Source organism: Pristiophorus japonicus, chromosome 12 (genome assembly GCF_044704955.1).
Source record: "Pristiophorus japonicus isolate sPriJap1 chromosome 12, sPriJap1.hap1, whole genome shotgun sequence".
NCBI classification, from domain to species: Eukaryota; Metazoa; Chordata; class Chondrichthyes; family Pristiophoridae; genus Pristiophorus; species Pristiophorus japonicus.
Window position 1 is genome coordinate 67,955,762 of NC_091988.1, and position 25,659 is coordinate 67,981,420.

Below are 25,659 nucleotides of genomic sequence, written 5' to 3' on the forward strand. Positions count from 1 at the left end.
TACGCTTGCGGCCTTCCGCGAGAGGTGGGCGCCGGAGGGACTGGAGTACATCATCACCCCTGGCAACCAAATTTTAATTTGATCATTTAAGTTTAAAGCTTAATTTGCCAGTTTTATTGCCCCCCCTCCCCACTCCTTTTAGCAAGGGGGCACTTGTATAATTTCTGTTTTTAATGCCCTAAACCACCCCCCAACCCACAAAAAAAAGGGCACTGGAAAAAAAAATTATTTTGGTGTGTGACCCCCCTTGCAGGGGGCATTTGTTTAAAGTGCACAACTAAAATAGTTGAACTTGTAATGTGTATTGTGTGATTGTTAAACCTTTGCCAATAAACCAACTAGTTGTTAATAGCAATGTGTTGCCATGAATTCTTAAACAAAGAACCCATGAAGCAAATAAATTACAACTGTTGCATAGAACAGGTCTATAATTTATTGTCCATATTAGTGTATGATCCCCTCCTGGCTTTTCTTGATGCGGCCAATGCACATTATTTTACAGAGGGATATCATGAGAAGGAATTAAGCACTGGCCCACAGACTGGTTTCAATAGCACCATTCAGTGCCTTGTACAGAGGGTGGGGGAGTGATACCATGCAGGACTGAGTGGCTCACCTGATTGGGCTCCAGACCATCTCTGTCACCAGCCCACTGTGGCTGCAGTACGCACCATCTATAGGATGCACTGCATCAACATGGAGAGGGTGCGAAGACTTACTAGAATGGTCTCAGGGCTGAGGGACTTCAGTTACGTGGATAGACTGGAGAAGCAGGAGTTGTTCTCCTTAGAGCAGAGAAGGTTAAGGGGAGATTTAATAGAGGCATTCAAAATCATGAGGGGTTTTGATAGAGTAAATAAGGAGACACTGTTTCCAGTAGCAGGAGGGTCGGTAACCAGAGGACACAGATTTAAGGTGATTGGCAAAACAACCAGAGGGGAGATGAGATGAATAATTTTACGCAACGAGTTGTTGTGATCTGAAATGCGCTGCCTGAAAGGGCGGTGGGAGCAGATTCAATAGTAACTTTCAAAAGGAAATTGGATAAATACTTGCGGGGTAGATTTACAGGGCTGTGGGGAAAGACCGGGGGAGTGGGATTGATTGGATCGCTCTTTCACAGAGCCGGCACAGGCTCGATGGGCCGAATGGCCTCCTCCTGTGCTGTGTGATTCTATGAACTCCCTATAGCAGCTGACTCCCTGCCACCGGGCACAACACCATTCCCCCCACGTTCCCCTCCAAGTCACACACCATCCTGACTTGGAAATATATCGCCGTTCTTTCATCGTTGCTGGGTCAGAATCCTAGAACTCCCTCCCTAACAGCACTGTGGGAGCACCTTCACCACACGGACTGCAGCGGTTCAAGAAGGCAGCTCACCACCACCTTCTCGAGGGCAATTAGGGATGGGCAATAAATGCCGGCCTTGGCAGCGACGATCACATCTCGAGAACAAATAAAAAACAAATTCACATTAATGTTCTAAAATTTATTGCATTTTATAAGCTGGAGCAAGTTTGTTCAGTTAATGACCCGCAAATATGTGAAAATGAAAAAGAGCAGAAGCTCCATAAGGGAGTGCAAGCCTTCTAGATAATTCTACACAGCAAGCATCATCACATTATCACATCCCAAAATATCCCCTTTTTGCTGAGGTGAAGGTTTCCAGTCTGATATGTCCGTGCAAATCACTCCCTGTTCAGTCTGTCTACAAACACGACTCTTCCGATACAACCCGTCACTCCTCTCCAGGAGCACCTTTCCTTTTCCAATTGAGGTCACGCGGAATTTTGCCACATTGTTCCAACTCTGTCGTCCATATCTTCTACAGCAAAACCAACGCTACAAAAATTGTCTGACTGCCTGTTTGACAGTGCGAGAGCTTGCATCCTTAGTGGAAGACTGGAATAAACTCTGATTCCCGGCAGGTAAATCAATTAACAATAGAAGATTTTACTTTAAAGGCAGCCACTCCAAAGGTCTAAGTGTGTAGCAGTAAAGTGTCAGCCGTGGCTCAGTGGGTAGCACTTGCACCTCGGAGTCAGAATGGTGGTAGGTTCAAGTCCCCCGCTCCGGATACTTGAGCACATGATCCATGCTGACACATTAAACCGAGACCCCCTCATGTGGGCGTAAAAAATTCCGTGGGCACTATTTCAAAGAAGAGCAGGGAAGTTCTTCTCAGTGTTCTGACCAATATTTATCCCTCAACTAGCACATAAAACAGATGATCTGATCACTATTATGTTTCTGTTTATGGGAGCTTGCTGTGCGCAAATTGGCTGCTGCATTTCCTACGTTACAACAGTGACCACACTCCAAACAGTGCTTCACTCGCTGTAAAGCGCTTGGGGACATCCTGAGATTATTTCTTTAAACCTCTATCAGGTTGCGTCCAAATCAACAGAGCCACGAACCTAATGTAACCCTGCTAATAGACCCATTGGGCATGCTCTCCAACACCTCTCCCTTCTCGCAAGAGAACCTGGGATCGAGGGATGTATGCAAGTGATAGAACTAAAGGCTACATTCAGCACTAAACATTATAGATACTATAGCTCCTGTGGAAAATTGGAACAGAGATATTCGGCAAATCACGAGATCAAAAGATAATCTTGGCCTTTGGTCCATCTAACCTGACCATCCCAGAACACCAACCCTGCCATCTCCCTGTCACTTCCTGGTGTTATTTGAATGCATCCAGCGTCTTGGCCTCAACCAGCCTTCCTACCAACCTGTTCACCCTCAGAAAGACTTCCTGACATCAGTCCTCAACTTGCCTCTCACACCCTGGCCCTCCACTCACTTGGCCTGCTGCACTGGTGTATCTGGAAGTCTTGTTCCGGCTATCTCTATCCCATGATGCACCTTATATACCTTGATTGAGGTCCTCTGGAGATAGTTTGGACCTGCTGAGTGCTTGGTTTGCTTTGTCCAGTATAGACCAACAAGAAGAAAGTAAATAGTTCAGACAAAGCTAGTTGACAGGGTAATTGGATGACATTGATCATCGAGAGCATTAACCTAGGCTTGTCTAACATCTGATGAAGTTGCTGGTCACGAGTGCAGTTTTCTAGTCACTGTGCATTCACAAGGCAAAGAATATGTCCAAACAAATAGACAGAATCATTATATCCACATACTGAAGATTCACAGACACATTCTGTACAAAATACTTCAAAATTTGCGCCTAAAATCTGAATGGGAATAGATGAGACATGGAACTTGGCAGAGCTGGGATGGTGCTGAGGGTTGGAGGTGTAGCGCAGGCCTGTGGGGTGCAGCAGCTATATAGCAGTCTCCTTCTCCTTGTGGATCTGGCTCAGAGCCTCGGGCGGGTGGAATTTTGAGGAGGCCTCCATGGCCATGTACTGTAGGTGATGTGATCCCCACACGGGAGTGGTAAGGTGCTGCCAGCGCTGTGGACAAAGTCACAATGTGAGAACGCTGCTCTACTGCACACTGTACCTCATTCATGGAATTACATCACAGAATAGCACAGAAACAGACCATTTGGCCCATCAGGTCCGTGCTGGTGTTTATGCTCCACACCAGCCTCCTCTCCCCCCTCTTCATCTCATCCCATCACCATATCCTCCTATTCCTTTCTCCCTCGTGTGTTTATTCAGCTTCCCCTTAAATGCATCTCTGCTATTCGCCTCAACCCCTTCCTTTGGCAGCGAGTTCCACATTCTCACCACTCTCTGGGTAAAGAAGTTTCTCCTGAATTCCCTATTGCATTTATTGAGAAATATCTTATATTTATGGCACCTAGTTCTGGTCTCCCCCACAAGTGGAAACATCTTCTCTATGTCTACCCACATCTTCTCTATGTCTACCCACATCTTCTCTATGTCTACCACATCTTCTCTATGTCTACCCACATCTTCTCTATGTCTACCCACATCTTCTCTATGTCTACCACATCTTCTCTATGTCTACCCACATCTTCTCTATGTCTACCACATCTTCTCTATGTCTACCCACATCTTCTCTATGTCTACCCACATCTTCTCTATGTCTACCCACATCTTCTCTATGTCTACCCTATCGAACCCTTTCATAATCTAAAGACCTCCCTCAGGTTGCCCCTCAGCCTTCTCTTTTCTGGAGAAACAGGCCCCAGCCGGTTCCGTGTTTCCTGATGGATATAACCTCTCAGTTCTGGGATGATCCTTGTGACTATTTCCTGCACCTTCTCCAATGCCCTGATATTGTTCTTATAATATGGAGACCAGACTGTGCACAGTACTCCAAGGTTTGATACAAGTTTAATATAACTTCACTAATTTTCAATTCTATTCCTCTAGAAATGAACCCCAGAACTTGGTTTGCATTTTTTGGGCTTTATTAACCTGGGTCATTACATGTAGCGATTTGTGAAGCTGTTTCCCAGATCCCTCTATACCTCTACCACATTTAGAGTCTTATTTTGATCAACCTGTAGAAAACACAGTTTTGGCCTCAACTGGAGTATTGTGTCCAAGTCTGGGCACCGCATTTTGGGAAGGATGTGAAGGTCTTGGAGACGGTGCAGAGGAGATTTACGAGAATGGTTCCAGGGACGAGGACTTCAGTTACGTGGATAGACTGGAGAAGCCGGGGAGTTCAGAAGAATGAGCGGTGATCTTATCAAAACATATAAGATATTGAGGGGGCTCGACAAGGTGGACGCAGAGAGAATATTTCCACTCATAGGGGAAATTAAAACTAGGGGGCATAGTCTCAGAATAAGGGGCCGCCTATTTAAAACTGAGATGAGGAGAAATTTCTTCTCTCAGAGGGTTGTAAATCTGTGGAATTCTCTGCCCAGAGAGCTGTGGAGGCTGGGTCATTGAATATATTTAAGGCGCAGATAGACTGATTTTTGAGCGATAAGGGAATAAAGGGTTATGGGGAGTGGGCGGGGAAGTGGAGCTGAGTCCATGATCAGATCAGCCATGATCTTATTGAATGGCGGAGCAGGTTCGAGGGGCCAAATGGCCTACTCCTGCTCCTGTTTCTTTCCTGAATCCAAATCATTGATAGTCTTTTTTTTTCCCTCTCTTAGTTTCCTCCTTCTCTGCTGAAGGTGCTGACTCTCCCTGGGGCATGATTGCAAATGCTGTGACAAACCTTCAGTACCTCGTCCAAGCCCCTGAGTGTTTGAGGCTAGACAGTGTTTGTTGGCAGAATATTCGACCATGATGTTACCGGGGCTCCAAGGGTAAGATTATGAGGAGAGATTACAGAAACTTGGCTTGTATTCGCTGGAATATTGAAGGTCATCAGTAACATCATCATAGGCAGTCCCTCGATGGGGGGGTCTGATTGCGGTTTTTAAGGTATGAAAGGAACTGATAGGGTAGATAGAGAGAAACGTTTTACGCTGGTGAATGGGGTGGAGGCGGGGGGGAGTCTAGGACAAGGGGACATGACAAAAGCCAGGCCATTTGGCAGCGAAATTAGGAAACACTTTGTCATGCAAAGGGTGGTAGAAGTTTGGAACTTCCTCCCACAGAAAGCAGCAGATGCTCGCTCAGTCAGGGCTATTAATGGGTACGGAGCTAAGGCGGGTAGATGGAGTTAGGATACAGATCAGCTATGATCTCATTGAGTGGTGGAACTACTCGAGGGGCTGAACGGCCTCCTCCTGTTCCTATGTATTGCTGAGCAAGTGCTGGCCCTCTCACACGCTTCACAGCATGCGTTCCTGGATAATGGTCAGGAGCAGGAACCATGGCTGATATTTCCCCTTCCTAGCCATGGGGTCCATAGGCCAATATTAAAGTCGCAGATAATATCCCGCCTGAGACCAGCTAACGTGTGATAGACCCTGGGTCCACCCTGACTTGTACACCTCTGGACCTCTGGGCCACGCTGCGTGGGGCCATTCCCCACTGACTCTCCTCTCTGTCCCTTTAATTAGACAGATATCTTCACCCGCTAACAGTGTGCTGTGGGGAGTTCACCTCATTTTAACGCTACGCTGATAATATAACAATTTCTAACTAATAAATAGACAAATACATAAAACATAGTTGAATTTTGGCACCAAAAAGTATATCCGGCTTCGAAGCCTTACTGTAAAAATGTAAGAAAGCAAAGAACAAGTAAATATTATTCAAACCACCAATCTCACTTTCACTCTCCCCCATCACAGACTCTACCCACCCAGTTAATCCCCTCGCATAGCCCAATGACACTCTCCCTTATCACAGACTCCACCTACCCATTTAATCCCCTCCCACAGCCCATGTCCTTGGAGGGTTTACATTCCCGCTATAGACTGTAATTGGGACTGGCCCCATCCAGGAGCAATGGACCACTTGACCTTGCCTGGAGGGAGCTGCAATCATCTTCGGACTCGCGATTAGATCGCACACCCTTTCCCCTGGGAGGGGAACTGCTACAGTGAGGGGTGAAACGGGAGGGAGATCGCCCCCATCCCCAGAGAATCTCACTGATTGATGAGTATTGAACAGGACTGACCTCTCGCAGTGACCCTTCGGCACAAAGCATTTTGATAACCACGGTGAGGGGGATGCAGATCATGGAAGCCACGGCCAGGAACCAGCCAATGGTCTCGCCCCACCACGGGTACACGTAGGTTTTGTTGTAGGTAAGCGGTTTGTAGTTTACAATGTGGAATAGGAAGATCCCCTGAAACACAGAGCAGAATGTTTGTCCATTATCGTCACACATGGCCTTCGCACACAACGAACTGCAACAATGTGTACTTACAAAGCTCCTGTCACACACTCGCTGATTTGAAGGGCAGTCACTGCTGTTACGTGGGCAAACTGAACAGCCCATTTATGCACAGCAAGATCCCACAAGCAGCAAATGAGTTGAATAACCGGACAATCTGCGTTTGGTGGCATTGGTTGGGAGAATATTGGCCAGGCCACCGGGGAAACTCCGTGCTCTTCAAACGTGCCATATTTGTATTCACTCCTGAGAGGGCAGACAGGGCCTCAGGTTAGCATTACAACTGAAGAGCAGCCTCTCTGACAGTGCAGCTCTCCCTCAGTACTGCCCCTCCAACAGTGCAGCGCTCCCTCAGTACTGCCCCTCCGACAGTGCAGCGCTCCTCAGTACTGTCCCTCCGACAGTGCAGCGCTCCCTCAGTACTGCCCCTCCGACAGTGCAGCGCTCCCTCAGTACTGCCCCTCCAACAGTGCAGCGCTCCCTCAGTACTGCCCCTCCGACAGTGCAGCGCTCCCTCAGTACTTCCCCTCCGACAGTGCAGTGCTCCCTTGGGATCTGAGAAGAATCGGTTGCGGAGCCAGCATGCAGTGCAGGATGAAGAGCGCGGGACCGTCAAATCCCAAAAGAACAGCAAAAGCAAGGAGTGACATCACAGGACTTCCGGTAGGTGATTGGTGGGTGAGTGTTTTATTCTCTCTGGCGTAACTCATTCAACTAATTAATGTAACTGTAGATAATCATGTGAATGAAGACTTTAACTAAGAGAGCAAGAGAAGCCTCCGGGGCTAATGTTGGGCCTGGCTGTTAAGACTCTTGGGCCTAAACCTCCGTGTCATTAGCGCTTCCGTTCTCGGCCACTAACAATTCGCGCTTTGTTCCGCAGGGGTTCAGTGGCAGCGGTGACCGCCAGCCCCCCGTTATCGCCACAGAACAAAGATTGGGGAGCGCCGCTGAAGCTGCTCGGAGCGATGTCAACAACGGCTTTAGGGTGAACCAGGGATGCAGGGTGCTCGCCGGACGAGAGTTAAAGGGGAGATGACGGCCATGTTATAAAAAAATCTAACGTTTTTCTTCGGTGCCCCATTGGCGTCTTGATCGCGGGATCCGTGCCGCGATCTTGCAGCCCAGTGCGTAGCACTGCATCCCGCTCCCGACCTGTCCACCCCACTACCGACCCAGAAACGAAGCAAAGCGCGTTATCTTGTGCTCCACATCTTTTCGGGGGCGGAAACCTGAATTTTTTGAGCGGGGCGGGAGTGTATGTATGTGAATGCACGAAACATAGTAAACAAGGTTGGTGAGCTGTAGGCGCAAATAGCCACATGGGAATATAATGTCCTGGTGATATCGGAGACCTGGCTCAAAAATGGGCAGGATTAGGTATTAAATATTCCTGGTTATAAGGTGTTCAGGAAAGATAGGGAAGGAAAGATAGAGGTGGGTTGGCAGTATTGGTTAAGGAGAATGTTACAGTGCTGGAGAGCGAGGATGCCCTGCAGGGGTCAGCGACAGAATCTATATGGCTAGAGTTAAGAAATAATAGAGGTGCCATTAGACTATGAGGTGTATTCTATAGACCACCAACTATTGGGAAAATTATAGAGGAGCAAATTTGCAGAGAAATTACAGAGAGGTGCAAGAACAATAGAGTTGTGATAATGGGGGACTTCAACTATTCTAATATAGATTGGGATAATAATAGTATAAAGGGCAGAGAGAGGGAAGAATTTATGAAGTTTGTTCAGGGGAACTTTCTTGAGCAGAATGTTTCCGACCCGACGAGGGAGGAGGCAATGCTGGTTCTGGGGAATGAGGTGGATCAAGTGGAGCAAGTGTAGGTAGGTGAACATTTGGTGAACAGTGATCATAGTATCATAAGATTTAGATTAGCTATGGAAAAGGACAGGGAGCAATCTAAAGTAAAAATGTTTAACTGGGGGCAAGGCCAATTTCAGTGGGATGAGAACGGATCTGGCCCGGGTAAACTGGAATGAAAGATTGACGGGCAAAACTGTAGTGGAACAGTGGGCTGCCTTTAAAGGTAGGGCAACTAAAGTCAGAGCTCCCTGGATGACGAAAGATATAGAGAATGTGATGAACCAGAACTAGAGCGGTCTGACAGATGTCAGGTCGAGAATATATCTGAGAATCAGGCTAAATATAGAAAGTTCAGAGAGGATGTGAAAAAGAAAATAAGAGGGGGAAAGAGAGGGTATGAGAATAAAATGGCAGCCATAATCATCATCAGCATCATAGGCAGTCCCTCGGAATCGAGGAAGACTTGCTTCCACTCTGAAAATGAGTCCTTAGGTGGCTGAACAGTCTAATACGAGAACCACAGTCTCTGTCACAGGTGGGACAGACAGTGGTTGAAGGAAAGGGTGGGCAGGGAGCCTGGTTTGCCGCACGCTCCTTCCGCTGTCTGCGCTTGATTTCTGCATGCTCTTGGCGATGAGACTCGAGGAACTCAGTGCCCTCCTGGATGCACTTCCTCCACTTAGGGCGGTCTTCGGCCTTAGGGACTCCCAGGTGTCAGTGGGAATGTTGCACTTTTTCAGGGAGGCTTTGAGGGTGTCTTTGTAACGCTTCCTCTGCCCACCTTTGGCCAAGATAAAAGGGAATCCAAAAGTCCTCTTTACGCATAGAAATAGTAAACGGGTAGTAAGAGGAGGGGTGGGGCCGATTAGGAACCAAAATGGAGACCTACGCATGGAGGAAGAGGACATGGCTGAGGTACTAAATGAGTACTTTGCACCAAGGAAGAAGATGCTGCCAAAATCATAGTGAACGAGGAGATAGTTGAGATACTGGATTGGATAAAAATTGATAAAGAGGAGGTACTAGAAGGGCTGCTGTACTTAAAGTAGATAAGTCACCAGGACCGGATGGGATGCATCCTAGGATGCTGAGGGAAGTGAAGGTGGAAATTGTGGAGGTACTGGTCATAATTTTCCAATCCTCCTCAGATACGGGGATGGTGCCAGAGGACTGGAGAATTGCCAATGTTACACCCTTGTTCAAAAAAGGGTGTAAGGATAAACCCAGCAACTACAGGCCTGTCAGTTTAACCTCAGTAGTGGGGAAGCTTTTAGAAACAGTCATCAGGGAAAAATTAACAGTGACTTGGACAAGTAATTAAGGAGAGCCAGCATGGATTTATTAAAGGCAAATCATGTTTAACTAACTTGATTCAGTTTTTTGATGAGGTAGCAGAGAGGTTTGATGAGGGCAATGTGGTTTACGTGGTGTACATGGATTTCAAAAAGGTGTTTGATAAAGTGCCAGCAATGTTGAAGCCCATGGAATAAAAGGGACAGTGGCAGCATGGATACGAAATTGTCTCAGGGACAGGAAACAGAGAGTAGTGGTGAACGGTTGTTTTTGGGACTGGAGGAAGGTATACAGTGGTGTTTCCCAGGAGTCGGTTCTAGGACCACTGCTTTTCTTGATGAATATTAATGTCTGGGATGTGGGTGTACAGAGCACAATTTCAAAATTTGCAGATGACACAAAACTTGGAAGTATAGTGAACAGTGAGGAGGATAGTCATAGGCTTCAGAAAGACAAAGACAGGCTGGTGAAATGGACGGACACGTGGCAGATGAAATTTAACGCAAAAAAGTGTGAAGTGATACATTTTGGTAGAAAGAATGAGGAGAGGAAATATAAACTAAATGGTACAATCCTAAAGGGGTGCATGAACAGAGAGACCTGGAGGTGTATGTGCACAAATCATTGAAGGTGGCAGGGCTTATGGGATCCTGGGCTCCATAAATAGAGGCATAGAGTACAAAAGTGTGGAAATTATGATGAACCTGTATAAAACATTGGTTCAGCCCCAACTGGAGTATTGTGTCCAATTCTGGGCACCGCACTTTAGGAAGGATGTGAAGGCCTTAGAGAGGTTGCAGGGATGAGGAACTTCAGTTACGTGGATAGACTGGAGAAGCTGGGGTTGTTCTCCTTGGAGCAGAGAGGTTGAGAGGAGGTTTGATAGAGGTGTTCAAAATCCTGAGGGGTCTAGACAGAGTAGATAGAAACTGCTCCCATTGGTGGAAGGGTCGAGAATCAGAGGACACAGACTTAAGGTGATTGGCAGAAGAACCGAAGGCGACATGAGGAAAAACCTTTTTACACAGCGACCAGTGAGGATCTAGAAGGCACTGCCTGAAAGGGTGGTTGAGGCAGATTCAATTGTGGCTTTCAAAGAGGAGCTGGATAAGCACCTGAAAGAAAAATATTTGCAGGGCTCCGGGGAAAGGGCAGGGGGAGTGGGACTGGCTAAAGTGCTCTTGCAAAGAGCCGGCACGGGCTTGACAGGCTGAATGGCCTTCTTCTGTGCTGTAACCATTGTAAGGTTACAACAGTGACTACACTTCAAAAATACTTCATTGGCTGTAAAGTGCTTTGGGATGTCCGGTGGTCGTGAAAGGCACTATATAAACGCAAGTCTTTCTTTTTTGTCCGTCTATATGCTAGGGAGACCAGAACTGTGGACAGTACTCTGAGTGTGATTAGCCTGCGGTCCCGTGTAGTTAGCGAGAGGGGGGAAAGTAGCCAGGGTTGTAGGCAATATGTGAAGGGGCTGCTCCTCAAATTCTGGTTGCACTTCAGTCCCACACTCCTGATCTTTGGGCACCCTGTGCAGAGGGGTGTGGGTAGGTCCGAGGGCCTTCTCGTAGGACTGCTTCTGGGCACGGCCAAGGGGGCCATCAGCCGGTCCAGGCAGCGGGCGGTCGTTCAGCCTGACTGCCTGCCTCTCTTCCGCGGTGACATCCGAGCCTGGAGATGGAGCACGCGGTGTCCACCGGTACGCTCGCGGCCTTCCAAATTTTAATTTGATCAAATAATGCAAAAAGTTTAATTGGTTTGATTTGTTGGGTTTAGTGTCCCTTTTAAGGGGGGGGGGGGCACTTGGATTATAGTTTTCACTGAAATAATTGGAGGCAGTGTGTGCGTGTGGGTGTCGAGGAAGGGCAGGAGCGCGCTCCGGGCTGGACAACACACAGGCGCTGACGCAGGAAGCGGGGCCAGTTTAATGGGGTCCATGAGGGAGATCTGCAGACAGCAACCCCCCTCCCACCAGCGCAAGGAATACCCCCTTCAATAAAAGATCGATCACAGGCCGAAGCTTTGTGATCCTGGTTTGGACTCACCACGCAGACACAGGGTGTAATGAACAGCCAGCACCACTTGATCCAGGGCAGGGGCCGATAGCCGATCATCCGCGCGATGTCGCTGGTGAAACGCTCCGCACCTGGAAAACGGAGCGACAATACACGTCGGACTCATTTCACCATCTGCACAGCCTCACCTGCCATCCCATAAACCAGCCCCGATATTCCACAGGGAGCCCAGGGCTGTGGTCCCCGGGAAACCCAGCTAGGGGGAGGAGGGGGGCAATCAGGGAATTGGCTGGAATGTAACATACCAGGTTCCTGTCTATTAGGGTGGTGGACGGGTATGGGCTGCGGAGTTGGTTATGGGGTGGTGGGGGATGAGGTGAGATGGGTGGAGCGAATAATGGGAACGATGAGGGGTGGAGTGTGAGTTGATGGGGGAGGGGGTGGCAGCTGTGGATGGGGGGAGGGGAATGTGGGGGAGGGGGCAGGAGCGGGGGACGTGGGGGAGGGAGGATGGGGAAGGGGAGATCGATGGACTGTGGAGGTTGGGGGCGGAGCTCCTGCCCGTTGACCGTCACTGATAGGCTGCCGCAGCTGCTGAATAACCAATTTCCATCGGGGCCTAAGAACAGCGCCACCCCTCATTTACATACGGACGGTCCCATCGCCTGTTGCTTGGAGCTGTCCGGGGTGCCTGCAAAACAACGGCCACATCTCAAGCTGGACGATTTTCCAAAGTCCTTGTGGAATAAAGTGGCGATACACTGACAGGGTAATGTAGAGGGGGCTCTGTATTGTACCTGCCCTGTGGGGGGGATAGAGGAAGGGAGGGAGAGTAAGAAAGAAAGGGAGGGAGAAGAAAGGGAGGGGAGGGAGAAGGGGAGGGAGAGAGGGAGGGAGACCATGAGGGAGGGAGGGAGAGAGGGAGGGTGAGGGAGAGAGAGAAAGACAGAGGGGAAGCGAGAGAGGGGGAGCGAGAGAGGGAGGGAGAGAGAGAGAGAGAGGGAGGGAGAGAGAGGGAGAGTGAGAGAGGGGAGGGTGGGAGAGAAAGGGGGAGGGAGGAAGTGAGAGAGGAAGGGAGGGAGATATAGAGGAAGGGAGAGGGGGAGAAGCAGGGAGGGAGGGAGAGAGAGAGGGAGGGTGGGAGAGAGGGAGGAAGAGAGTGAGTGAGGAAGGGAGGGAGAGAGGGAGAAAGAAAGGGAGGGAGAAAGAAAGGGAGGGAGTGAGAGTGGGAGGGAGAGAGGGAGGGATGGATGGAGGGAGGGATGGAGAGAGAGAGGGAGGGGGAGGGGAAGAGTGAAAGGGAGGGGGGAGGGAGAGAGAGAAGGAGGGAGGGAGAGAGTATGAGAGGGAGGGGGAGGGGGAGAGGGAGAGAGAGAGGGAGGGAGAGAGAGAGGGAGAGAGAGAGAGAAGGGGGGAGCGAGAGAGGGGGGCGAGAGCGGGAGAGAGAGAGAGAGGGGAGCGAGAGAGGGAGGGTGGAGAGAGAGGGGGAGGGGGGAAGGGAGTGAAAGAGGGAGGGAGGGAGAAAGAGAGGGAGGGGGTAGAGGGAGAGAGTGAGAGAGGGGTTAGAGGGAGAGAGGGAGGGGGTAGTGGGAGAGAGGGAGGGAGTGAGAGAGGGAGGGAGGGAGGGAAGGAGAGAGAGAGGGAGAGAGGGAGGGAGGGAGGCTGGGAGAGAGGGAGGGAGGGAGAGAGAGAGGGAGGGAGGCTGGGAGGGAGGGAGGGAGGGAGAGGGGGAAGGTTGGTCCTTGAATTGAATCTCGTTCCACCCGTTCTTTGCCCACATATAACAGAAGCGAGGTCCAAGTTGCACCCCATTGTCGCCACCACAGTGAGCTGTTATTTGAGGGTAACCACGTGGGCACCAGGAGCAGCTGGGGTTAACCCTTCCCTAATTTCCCAGCCCCTCCACGCCTTTATCAGAAAGCATGGGCTTCTTCAGAGCTTCTTTCGAAGGAAAGAGGGCCGACACCCATTCCAGAGCCATTCACAATCTGAAGGGTTCTCGTGGAGAGACTGGAGAAGCTGGGTTGTTGTCCTTAGAGCAGAGAAGGTTAAGGGGAGATTTAATAAAGGTGTTCAAAATCATAGGGGGTTTTGATAGAGTAAATAAGAAGAAACTGTTTCCAGTGGCAGGAGAGTCGGTAACCAGAGGTCACAGATTGAAGATGATTGGCAAAAGGACCAGAGGGAGATGAGGAGAATATTTCACACAGCGAGTTGTTGTGATCGGGAACGCACTGCCTGAAAGGACGGTGGAAGCAGATTCAATAGTAACTTTCAAAAGGGAATTGGATAATTACTTGAAGGGGAATTTTGCCGGGCTGTGGGGAAAGAGCAGGGGGAGTGGGACTAATTGTATTGTTCTTTCACAGAGCTGGCACAGGCTCGATGGGCCGAATGGCCTCCTTCTGTGCTGTAAGATTTTATATTGGTGAACCGTGGCGATAAGCTTCCATGGGAAAGTGTCAACACTTTGTAGGTTAGTGAGATCCTGTGGCGAATACTTAGGTTCAAAATGTCAATTCAGTCCTGTTCCACCTTTCGAGATACTCTCAGATTGGGCAGAGGATTCCTTTCGTGGACATTTGTGCTGTGTGATTCGATGATTGTAAAGCAGGAACTGAGAAGCAACGGTGTTGAGGGGAGATTTGCTGTTGTTACAAGACCCCATTTCATCTCCTGTCGGGCCCAAAACTCAACGTACTGCAGACTTACCGTACACCCAGGCCACAACCACACACTCCCAGAAGGCTTGCCACAGCAAGGTAATCCCGCTCGCAGAGTAGTAATCAAACAGCTGGAAGATGTACATCCCACCCTGTCACACACAAGGGGAGAATTAGACATCAGCTGGTCTGTGCATCACAGGAACAGGAGCCAGCCATTCAGCCCCTCGAGCCCGCTCCACCATTCTATTACAACATGGCTCCTCTGTATCTTAGCTCCATCCGCTCGCCTTGGCTCCGAAACCTTTCATATCCTTACCAAAACAAAAATCTAGCAATATCAGTTGTGAAATTTTCAGTTACCTGAATAGCATTTCGGGGGAGAGAATTCCAGATTCCCATTCCCCTTTGATGCTTCCTGACATCACCCCTGAACAGTTTTAAGGTTCTGTCCCCTTGTTCTGGATTCCCCCCACCACAGGAGATAGCTTCTCTCTATCTACCCATCAACTCCTTTCATCATCTTATACACCTCAATGAGATCACCCTTTAATCTTGGAGCACGGGGACACCTAAATCTAAAAGCAGGTTCATCCGAAACTATCAGAGGGCCACGTGCGATATTGCTGCGGTATCAGCCCGCTTACAACTGACCTGAGACCCACAGCACTCAGCAAGTCCATCACTTAGTGGGTAGCACGCTCGTCTCTGAGTTACAAGATCATGGGTTCAAGTCCCACTCCGGAGATATAGGCTGACACTCCAGTGCAGTACTGAGTGAGTGTCACACTGTCGGAGGGGCAGTACTGAGTGAGCACCGCACTGTTGGAGGGACAGTACTGAGCGAGTGTCACACTGTCGGAGGGGCAGTACTGAGTGAGCACCGCACTGTTGGAGGGACAGTACTGAGCGAGTGTCACACTGTCGGAGGGGCAGTACTGAGTGAGCACCGCACTGTTGGAGGGACAGTACTGAGCGAGTGTCACACTGTCGGAGGGGCAGTACTGAGTGAGCACCGCACTGTTGGAGGGACAGTACTGAGCGAGTGTCACACTGTCGGAGGGGCAGTACTGAGTGAGCACCGCACTGTTGGAGGGACAGTACTGAGCGAGTGTCACACTGTCGGAGGGGCAGTACTGAGTGAGCACCGCACTGTTGAAGGGACAGTACTGAGCGAGTGCCGCACTGTCGGAGGGGCAGTACTGAGTGAGCACCGCACTGTTGGAGGGACAGTACTGAGCGAGTGTCACACTGTCAGAGGGGCAGTACTAAGTGAGCACCGCACTGTTGGAGGGACAGTACTGAGCGAGTGCCGCACTGTCGGAGGGGCAGTACTGAGTGAGCACCGCACTGTTGGAGGGACAGTACTGAGCGAGTGTCACACTGTCGGAGGGGCAGTACTGAGGGAGTGCTGCGCTGTCGGAGGGGCAGTACTGAGGGAGCGCCACACTGTCGGAGGGGCAGTACTGAGGGAGCGCTGCAGTGTCGGAGGTGCAGTACTGAGCGAGTGCCGAACTGTTGGAGGGGCAGTACTGAGGGAGCGCTGCAGTGTCGGAGGTGCAGTACTGAGCGAGGGGCAGTACTGAGGGAGCGCTGCAGTGTCGGAGGTGCAGTACTGAGCGAGTGCCGAACTGTTGGAGGGGAAGTACTGAGGGAGCGCTGCAGTGTCGGAGGTGCCATCTTTCGGATGAGATGTTAAACCAAAGTGAGATGTCTGCTCTCTCAGGTGGGCGTAAAAGATCCCATGGCACCATTTCGAAGAAGACCAGGAGATTTATCCCCGGTGGCCTGGGGCCAATATTTATCCCTCAACCAACATCACTAAAACATATTATCTGGTCATTATCACATGGCTGTTTGTGGGAGCTTGCTGAGCGCACATTGGCTGCTGCGTTTCCCACATTACAACAGTGACTACATTCCAAAAAACGTACTTCATGAGCTGTAAAGCGCTTTGAGAGGTCTTGAGGCTGTGAAAGGCACTATAGAAATGCAAGTTCTTTCTTTTCTACCACACTGAAGCCAGTTTCCAGCTGTACATTTTAATGGGTTAAACCTTAGCAGTTTGTTCAGGAAGGTAGGACCGAGGAGGCCATTCGGCTCATCATGTCCATGCCAGCTGACCAAGAGCTATCCAGCCTAATCCCACTTTCCAGCTCTTGGTCCATAGCCCTGTAGGTTATGGCACTTCTAGTGCATATTTTTTTATTTATTTGGTCCAGGAAGGAGGGCATCGCTGGCAAGGCCAGCATTTATTGCCCATCCCTAATTGCTCTCGAGAATGTGGTGGTGAACCACCTTATACAACTGAATGTCTCACTCGGCCATTTCAGAGAGCAGTTAAGAGTCAACCACATTGCTGTAGGTCAGGAGTCACATATAGGCCAGACCAGGTAAGGACAGCAGATTTCCTTCCCTAAAGGACATTACTGATACTAGTTTTTTTAGTCCAGATTTATTTATTGAATTTAAATTCCCCAGTTGCCTTGGTGGGATTTGAACTCGTGTCTCCAAATCATTAATCCAGACCTCTGGATTATTCGTCCTGTGATATAACCACTATGCTAAAATACCCGATACTTTTACATCCAAGTACATTTTAAATGTGATGAGGGTTTCTGCCTCGACCACCCTTTCAGGCAGTGAGTTCCAAACCCCACCCCACCCTCTGGATGCAATAAGTTCTCAATTCCCCTCTAAACCTTTAAGCAATTACATTAAATCTCTGCTGCCTGGTTATTGGCCTCTCTCCCCAGACAGGACCATTTAAGGAGGTGTTATCATTGCGGAAGATGTCACCCAGCAGCTCAGGCTTAACATACACTACGTAACGATGTGAACCTTGAATTCTAGTTCCCGATCCTTCTCCTGCGACTGAGATTATAAATAATTCCAGCACAGTAAACTTCAGTTTAATATCCCACTTTTCACTGATGGCCTGAGGCCCATCATTCACGGGCAGTGCACTAGAACACGAGCAGTGTTTCAGCATCATTACTGCAGTGTCCCGGTGGGATTGATGCTCACAGAGAGATTGGCCACGAGGGCAAAAAACAGTGTTGTATCTGTCAGGGAACAAGTGTCAGTTGTGAGGAATGGAACCTGGCTCTCAATTTCACAACACCACTCCCATCAAACACTCCCAGGGCAGGTACAGCATGGGGTTAGATACAGAGTAAAGCTCCCTCTACACTGTCCCATCAAACTCTCTCAAGGCAGGTACAGCACGGGGTTAGATACAGAGTAAAGCTCCCTCTACATTGTCCCATCAAACTTTCCCGGAGCAGGTACAGCACGGGTTAGATACAGAGTAAAGCTCCCTCTACACTGTCCCATCAAACTCTCTCAGGGCAGGTACAGCATGGGGCCTACACTATGTAGTTCAGGACCTGGAATATTAGATCCTTCATTGAAACACCTGTGAACGCATCCTTTTTTGGTGTGGAAGCAAGTCATCCTCATTTCGAGGGACTGCCTATGATGATGATAAGATACAGAGTAAAGCTCCCTCTACACTGTCCCATCAAACACTCCCAGGGCAGGAACAGCACAAGTTATACAGAGTAAAGCTCACTCTACATTGTCCCATCAAACACTCCCAGGGCAGGTATAGCACGGGTTAGATACCCTATACACTTTCCCGGTGAATTTCTGTTCTCTCTTCAGCCTCTCCTTGTGTCCACTGCGTGCGATTACCGATCGGGTGATGTTTTGTGCCATGGGCCTGAACCCATCAGAGTTGGGACCCTCTAAACTGATGCCACTCAAAACCCTTGCAAAGGGCAGGATTTGGAACGATAATTCATACAAATGCTGATAACTGATATACCTGGAAAAGTGGTTGTGATTTAGGCGGGAGGGATGTTCCTTTGCCGTGAGTAGGGTGGCGAGGACCTTGGGCAAACCCACCCCTCAACAATGTCCGCCATGATTTCCCTTTATCCCCTCCAGCCGACAACCTATTGCCCACCCAGCAAGTGGCCTGTTTTTCCTTCAACCCTCCATTTCCCCCCAGATCAGAGACTCCCACTGCCAGAGAATAATGTTGCTGTCCAGGTGATTACATAGGAACAATACACCTGTACTGTTATTCTGTTTTTCTCTTTCTGTCTCCCTCTGCTTGCAGTGTGTTATTTGATCTCCTCTGTCTTTCTTTTTCTCTCTCTGCATTCCAGCATTTCTCTCTGTTTCTCGTTCTATCTTTCGCTGTTTCTATATCAGGACTGTTTTTTCCCCATCTGTCTATGTTTTCTCTGCCTCTCCTTCCCTGGAGCAGAGTTGAAGCCTTGTGATCACACGTACTTGAACAGCTTTAGCCCCTCAGAGCTCCAGAATGTTGATGTGGAAACGCTCCATGACATAAATTACATCTGATCCCGCACAGAAATCAGAGAATCCTAGAATCTCACAGCACAGGAGGAGGCCATTCGGCCCATCGAGCCTGTGCCGGCTCTCTGAAAGAGTGATCCAATTAGTCCCACTGCCCCTGGTCTTTCCCCATAGCCCGGCAAATTTTTTCATCTTCAAGTACTTATCCAATTTCCCCCTGAAAAACCCAATTAAACAGATCAGATCTGCTCAGTAACTTTGCTTTCAGCCTGGGTAGATGTTATTACAGAGGATTTACAGCACAGAACGAGGCCATGTGGCCCAACCAGTCCATGCCGGCGTTTATGCTCCACTCGAGCCTCCTCCCGTCTTTCCTCATCTAAATCTATCAGCATAACCCTCTATTCCCTTCTCCCTCATATGCTTGTCTAGCCTCCCCTTAAATGCACCTGTACTATTCGCTTTAACCACTCCCTGTGGTAGTGAGTTCCAATTTCTCACCACTTTCTGGGTAAAGAAGTTTCTTCTGAATTCCCTACTGGATTTCTTATATCGATGGTCTCTAGTTATGCTCTTCCCCACAAGTGGAAACATTCTCTCTGTATCCACTCTGTCAAAACCTTTCATAATTTTATTATGTCACCCCTCAGCCAGTATTAGGTCACCCTTCAATTGCTCAGTACTGTAACAGGTTTACCCACCTAACCAACTGACTGTAATAACCAATAATCTTGAATGTCTTTAATAATCAAATATTTTTTAAAAAGACGTTAAATCAAATAAGTTATGGGCTGTTTAATAGCTGTGGTTTGAGTGTAATTGTTTGCTGTGGTATCTGGATCCCAGGAGGTCCTTGGACAGTGGGAACGGTAACAACAGGAACGTCATTTGACCCGCTTTGTAATGACGTAAAGGATAGAATTTCCCCCAGAATCCTGGAAACTCCCCTCATCCCAACATCCAGCCTTAACATGGGGGGAGGGGAGAGGCAAGCCAAGGATACACCAACAGTTCACTCCCACTCCCTTCTCACCCAGACTGAAATTTAAAGTTCAGGGCGGACTCCAAGTAGGACCAGGACCCGAGCCCTGCCCTCGGGCGTCACCCATACTGATGCTTTCTCTCGCCCCAGGAGTTTCAGGGACAAAGTGCTTGGAGGTATCTCAGACCCCCATCAGTTCCGTTGGTCCATGGCATGATATTGTTCACATTCTCCCCTCCCATTGCCCCAACGTGTGCTGATATTCACACTTACCCCCATTGCCCCAACGTGTGCTGATATTCACACTTACCCCCATTGCCCCAACGTGTGCTGATATTCACACTTACCCCCCATTGCCCCAACGTGTGCTGATATTCACACTTACCCCCATTGCCCAACGTGTGCTGATATTCACACTTACCCCCACTGCCCCAACGTGTGCTGATATTCACACTTACCCCCATTGCCCCAACGTGTGCTGATATTCACACTTACCCCCATTGCCCCAACGTGTGCTGATATTCACACTTACCCCCCATTGCCCCAACGTGTGCTGATATTCACACTTACCCCCACTGCCCCAACGTGTGCTGATATTCACACTTACCCCCATTGCCCCAACGTGTGCTGATATTCACACTTACCCCCATTGCCCCAACGTGTGCTGATATTCACACTTACCCCCATTGCCCCAACGTGTGCTGATATTCACACTTACCCCCATTGCCCCAACGTGTGCTGATATTCACACTTACCCCCATTGCCCCAACGTGTGCTGATATTCACACTTACCCCCATTGCCCCAACGTGTGCTGATATTCACACTTACCTCCAGTGCCCCAACGTGTGCTAATATTCACACTTACCCCCATTGCTCTAACGACTGATACTCACATATACCCCCATTGCCCCAACGTGTGCTGATATTCACACTTACCCCCATTGCCCCAACGTGTGCTGATATTCAAACTTACCTCCAGTGCCCCAACGTGTGTTGATATTCACACTTACCCCCATTGCCCTAACGACTGATACTCACATATACCCCCATTGCCCCAACGTGTGCTGATACTCACATTTACCCCCGTTGCCCCAATATGTGCGGATACTCACATTTACCCCCATTGCCCCGTGTGCTGATACTCACATTTACCCCCATTGCCCCACGACATGGTTTTACTTACGTCTGTCAGCATGGACAGGTCGATGATGAAACAGACCAAACAACAAACGGCAACGACCACCTCTCGGCGTAGCCCCCCCGACACCGAGGTGGGGAACAGGTCCATGATCCCAGTGATGAACCCCTCGACTCCCACAAACTGCAATCAAGGAAAAAACGAATTAACCGATGAAAGTGGCAAACTGGATCCAAAATTGGCTCAGAGGCACGAAGCAAAGGGTAATGGTCGATGGGTGTTTTTGTGACTGGAAGGATGTTTCCAATGGGGTTCTGCAGGGCTCAGTACTGGGTCCCTTGCTTTTTGTGGTATAAATCAATGATCTAGATTTGAATATAGGGGTTATGATTAAGAAGTTTGCATACGACACCAAAATAGGCTGTGTGGTTGATAATGAAGAAGAAAGCTGTAGACTGCAGGAGGATATCAATCAACTGATCATGTGGGCAGAACAGTGGCAAATGGAACTTAATCCGGATAAGTGTGAGGGGAGCATTTGGGGCGGTCTAACAAGGCAAGGGAATACACATTAAATGGTAGGACACTGAGAAGTGTAGAGGAACAAAGGAAAATTGGAGTACAGGTCCACAGATCCCTGAAGGTAGCAGGCCAGGTAGATAAGGTGGTTAAGAAGGCATATGGAATACTTGCCTTTATTAGTCGAGGCATGGAACACAAGAGGAAGGAGGGAACTGTATAAAACACTGGTTAGGCCACAGCTGGAGTACTGCGTGCAGTGCTGGTCACCACATTACAGGAAAGATGTGACTGCACTGGAAAGGGTGCAGAGGAGATTTACAAGAATGTTACCTGGACTGGAGAATTTTGGCTATGAGGAAAGATTGGAAATGCTGGGTCTGTTTTCTTTGGAACAGAGGAGGCTGAGGGGAGATTTAATTGAGGTATATAAAATAATGAGGGGTCTGGATAGAGTGGATAGGAAGATCCTGTTTCCCTTGGCAGAGGGGTCAACAACCAGGGGACATAGATTTAAAGTAATTGGTAGCAGGGTTAGAACATAAGAAATAGGAGCAGGAGGAGGACACCTGGCCCCTCGAGCCTGCTCCGCCATTAAATAAGATCATGGCTGATCTGATCATGGACTCAGCTCCACTTCCCTGCCCACTCCCCATAACCCTTTATTCCCTTATCGCCCAAATATCTGTCTATTGCCATATTAAATATATTCAATGACCCAGCCTCCATAGCTCTTTGGGGCAGATAATTCCACAGATTTACAATCCTCAGAAGAAATGTCTCCTCATCTCAGTTTTAAATGGGCGGCCCCTTAATCTGAGACTATGTCCCCTGGTTTTAATTTCCCCTATGAGTGGAAATAGCCTCTCTGCATCCACCTTATCAAGCTCCCTCATTATCTTATAAGTTTCAATAAGATCAACTCTCATTCTTCTGAACTCCAATGTGTATAGGCCCAACCTACTAGACCTATTTTCATAAGTCAACCCCTCATCTCCGGAATCAACCTGGTGAACCTTCTCTGAACAGCCTCCAATGCAAGTATGTCCTTCCTTAAATACAGAGACCAAAACTGTACACAGTACTCCAGGTGGGACCTCACCAATACCCTGTACAGTTGGAGCAGGACTTCTCTGCTTTTATACTCTATCCCCCTTGCAATAAAGGCCACCATTCCATTTGCCTTCCTGATTACTTGCTGTACCTGTATACTAACTTTTTGTGTTTCATGCACAAGGACCCCCAGGTCCCTCTGTAATGCAGCCCTTTGCAAATTTTCTCCATTTAAATTGTAATTTGTTTTTCTATTTTTGCTGCCAAAGTGGATAACGTCACATTTTGCCACATTATACGCCATCTGCCAAATTTTTGCCCACTCACTTAACCTGTCTATATCCCTTTGCAGATTCTTTTCATCCTTCTCACAACTTGCTTTCCCACTTTGCTTTCACAGTTTGCTTTCCCATCCATCTTTGTATCATCAGCAAACTTGGCTACATTACACTCGGTCTCTTCATCCAAGTCATTAATGTAGATTGTAAATAATTGAGGACCCAGCACCGATCCCTGCGGCACCCCACTAGTCACTGTTTGCCAACCAGAAAATGACTGATTTATCCCGACTCTCTGTTTTCTGTTAGCTAGCCAATCCTCTATCCATGCTAATATATTACCCCCAAGAACTTATACATTGTGCAATAACCTTTTATGTAGCACCTTATCGAATGCCTTCTGGAAATCCAAATACATCACATCCATTGGTTCCCCTTTATCCACCCTGCTCGTTACTGTTGTGTGTGGAGAAAGAGTCAGACTGAACACTGTGAGCTCAAAGTAAAGTGTGACCTTATTCTTTTATTGCAGGTCTCCAGAGTGCCTCTCCAACCTGTGAAGCCTTCTTAAATACCTGTGCTCTCAAGGGATCCTTTGGGACTCCAGGGGATGAGCCCTCTGGTGTACAGAGTAAATACAAGTCCACATATATAACAACACTCCCCGCCCCCTACAAAGTCAATAGTGTAACTATTTACAATGTGAGTCGATCTGGGACCCTTCTTGCCCTGGTTGATCGTCCCAGTGTGAAAGCTGGTGTTCTTAAATCATCTGTTGGGCCCTTGCTGGGCTGCTGTGCAGCTGGCCTTGCTGGGCTGCTTGGTGTGTTGGGCCCTGCTGAGCTGCTGTGGATGATGGGACCTGCTTCGTGGTCAACCGTGGTGCTGGTTGTCACTGGTGTGCATGTTGGGGGATCAACAAAGGTATGGTCCAAGGTGGTTTGCTCAGGATAGTCCGTGAATCTGAGTTTGATTTGGTCCAAGTGTTTCCGGCGAATTAGTCCATTTGAAAGTTTAACCTGAAACACCCTGCTCCCCTCTTTGGCCACGACAGTGCCGGGAAGCCACTTGGGACCTTGTCCATAATTTAATATAAGTACAGGATCATTGATTTCAATCTTGCATGGCACATTTGCGCTTTCATGGTATGCACTTTGTTGAAGCCGCATGCTCTCTACCTGTTCATGTAGATCAGGGTGAACTAACGAGAGCCTTGTCTTAAGTGCTCTTTCAGCAGGTGGGATCCCAGTGAGTGAGTGGGATCTCGTGCGGTATCTAAGCAGGACTTGGGATAGGCGAGCCTGCAGTGAGCCTTCAGTTACCCTCTTCAAGCCTTGCTTGTTGGTTTGCACTGCTCTCGCTGCCTGACCATTGGACGCTGGTTTAAACGGGGCAGATGTGACATGTTTGACTCCGTTACGGGTCATGAATTCTTTGAACTCAGCACTGGTAAAACATGGCCTGCTGTGGCTCACCAGGACATCGGGTAGGTCGTGTGTGGCAAACATGGCCTGCAGGCTTTCAGTAGTGGCAGCGGACGTGCTAGCCGACATTATCTCACACTCAATCCACTTGGAGTACGCGTCTACAACCACAAGGAACATTTTACCCAAGAACGGGCCTGCATAGTCGACGTGTACCCTAGACCACAGTTTGGAGGGCCAAGACCATAAACTTAGCGGCGCCTCCCCTGGGTACATTGCTTAACTGCGAGCATGTATTACATCTGTGAATGCAGGACTCTTAAGTCCACATCGATACTGGCCACCACACATGGGATCTGGCTATCGCTTTCATCATTACGATGCCTGGGTGGGTACTGTGGAGGTGTCTCTGCCTTTCTTGGGGACCACTACTCAATTGCCCCACAGAAGGCAGTCTGTCTGTATCGACATTTCATCTTTGCGCCGCTAGAACGGCTTTATCTCTTCCTGCATTTCCACTGGGATACTGGACCCGCTCCCGTGAAATACACAGCTTTTGACTAGAGATAATAAGGGGTCCTGGCTTGTCCAGGTTTTGATCTGCTGGGCAGTGACGGGTGATTGCTCACTCTCAAATGCTTCCATAACCATGGCTAGATCTGCGGGCTGCGCCATTTCCACCCCATTGGTGGGCAATGGCAGCCTACTGAGAGCATCGGCGCAGTTTTCTGTGCCTGGCCTGTGGTGGATGGCGTAGTTGTATGCGGACAACGTGAGCGCCCATCTCTGCTTGCGGGCCGATGCGTTGGTATTTATCCCTTTACTCTCGGAGAACAAGGATATAAGTGGCTTATGGTCAGTTTCCAATTCGAATTTTAGCCCAAACAGGTATTGATGCATTTTCTTTACCCCATAGACACACGCTAACGCTTCTTTCTCAATCATGCTGTAGGCTCTCTCAGCCTTAGACAGACTCCTGGATGCATAAGCAACCGGTTGCAATTTCCCGAAATCATTAGCTTGTTGCAATATACACCGATGCCATATGATGACGCATCACATGCTAGTACCAAACGCTTACATGGATCATACAACACAAGCAATTTGTTTGAGCATAACAATTTTCTCGCTTTTACAAAAGCATTTTCTTGGCTTTTGCCTCAAACCCATTCATCCCCTTTTCGATCCGGTAAGAAGTTACCAAAGTAGTTCAGGAGTCCCAGAAACGACCGCAGCTCCGTCACATTCTGTGGCCTCGGTGCGTTCTCGATTGCCTCCGTCTTCGCGTTGGTGGGCCTGATGCCGTCCGCCGCAATCCTCCTTCCCAGGAAGTCCACTTCGGGCGCCAAGAAAATGCACTTCGAGCGTTTTAGTCTGAGCCCCACATGGTTGAGTCGACTAAGAACCTCCTCCAGGTTCTGTAGATGCTTGACAGTGTTCCGACCTATGACCA

The 25,659-nt window shown here is 48.8% G+C and overlaps 1 protein-coding gene across 4 annotated transcripts in view; it reads right to left on the reverse strand.

The window, feature by feature from the left end:
• Positions 1–1,477: 1,477 nt before the first annotated feature.
• LOC139277314 (sodium- and chloride-dependent creatine transporter 1-like) overlaps positions 1,478–25,659 on the reverse strand; it is a 480,248-nt gene continuing 456,066 nt past the window's right edge. For 2 of the 4 annotated variants that reach the window (XM_070895616.1, XM_070895614.1), the window contains 4 exons: positions 20,978–21,115; positions 14,532–14,634; positions 6,475–6,645; positions 1,478–3,422 (listed from right to left, as the gene is read on the reverse strand). In XM_070895616.1, coding sequence (XP_070751717.1) covers positions 3,181–3,422; positions 6,475–6,645; positions 14,532–14,634; positions 20,978–21,115 — 654 coding nt within the window. In that variant the 3' untranslated portion in view covers positions 1,478–3,180. Of the gene's footprint in view, positions 3,423–6,474; positions 6,646–6,726; positions 6,940–11,849; positions 11,951–14,531; positions 14,635–20,977; positions 21,116–25,659 lie in introns of those variants that run through there. The other 2 variants (XM_070895615.1, XR_011596068.1) reach the window with 2 other exon arrangements.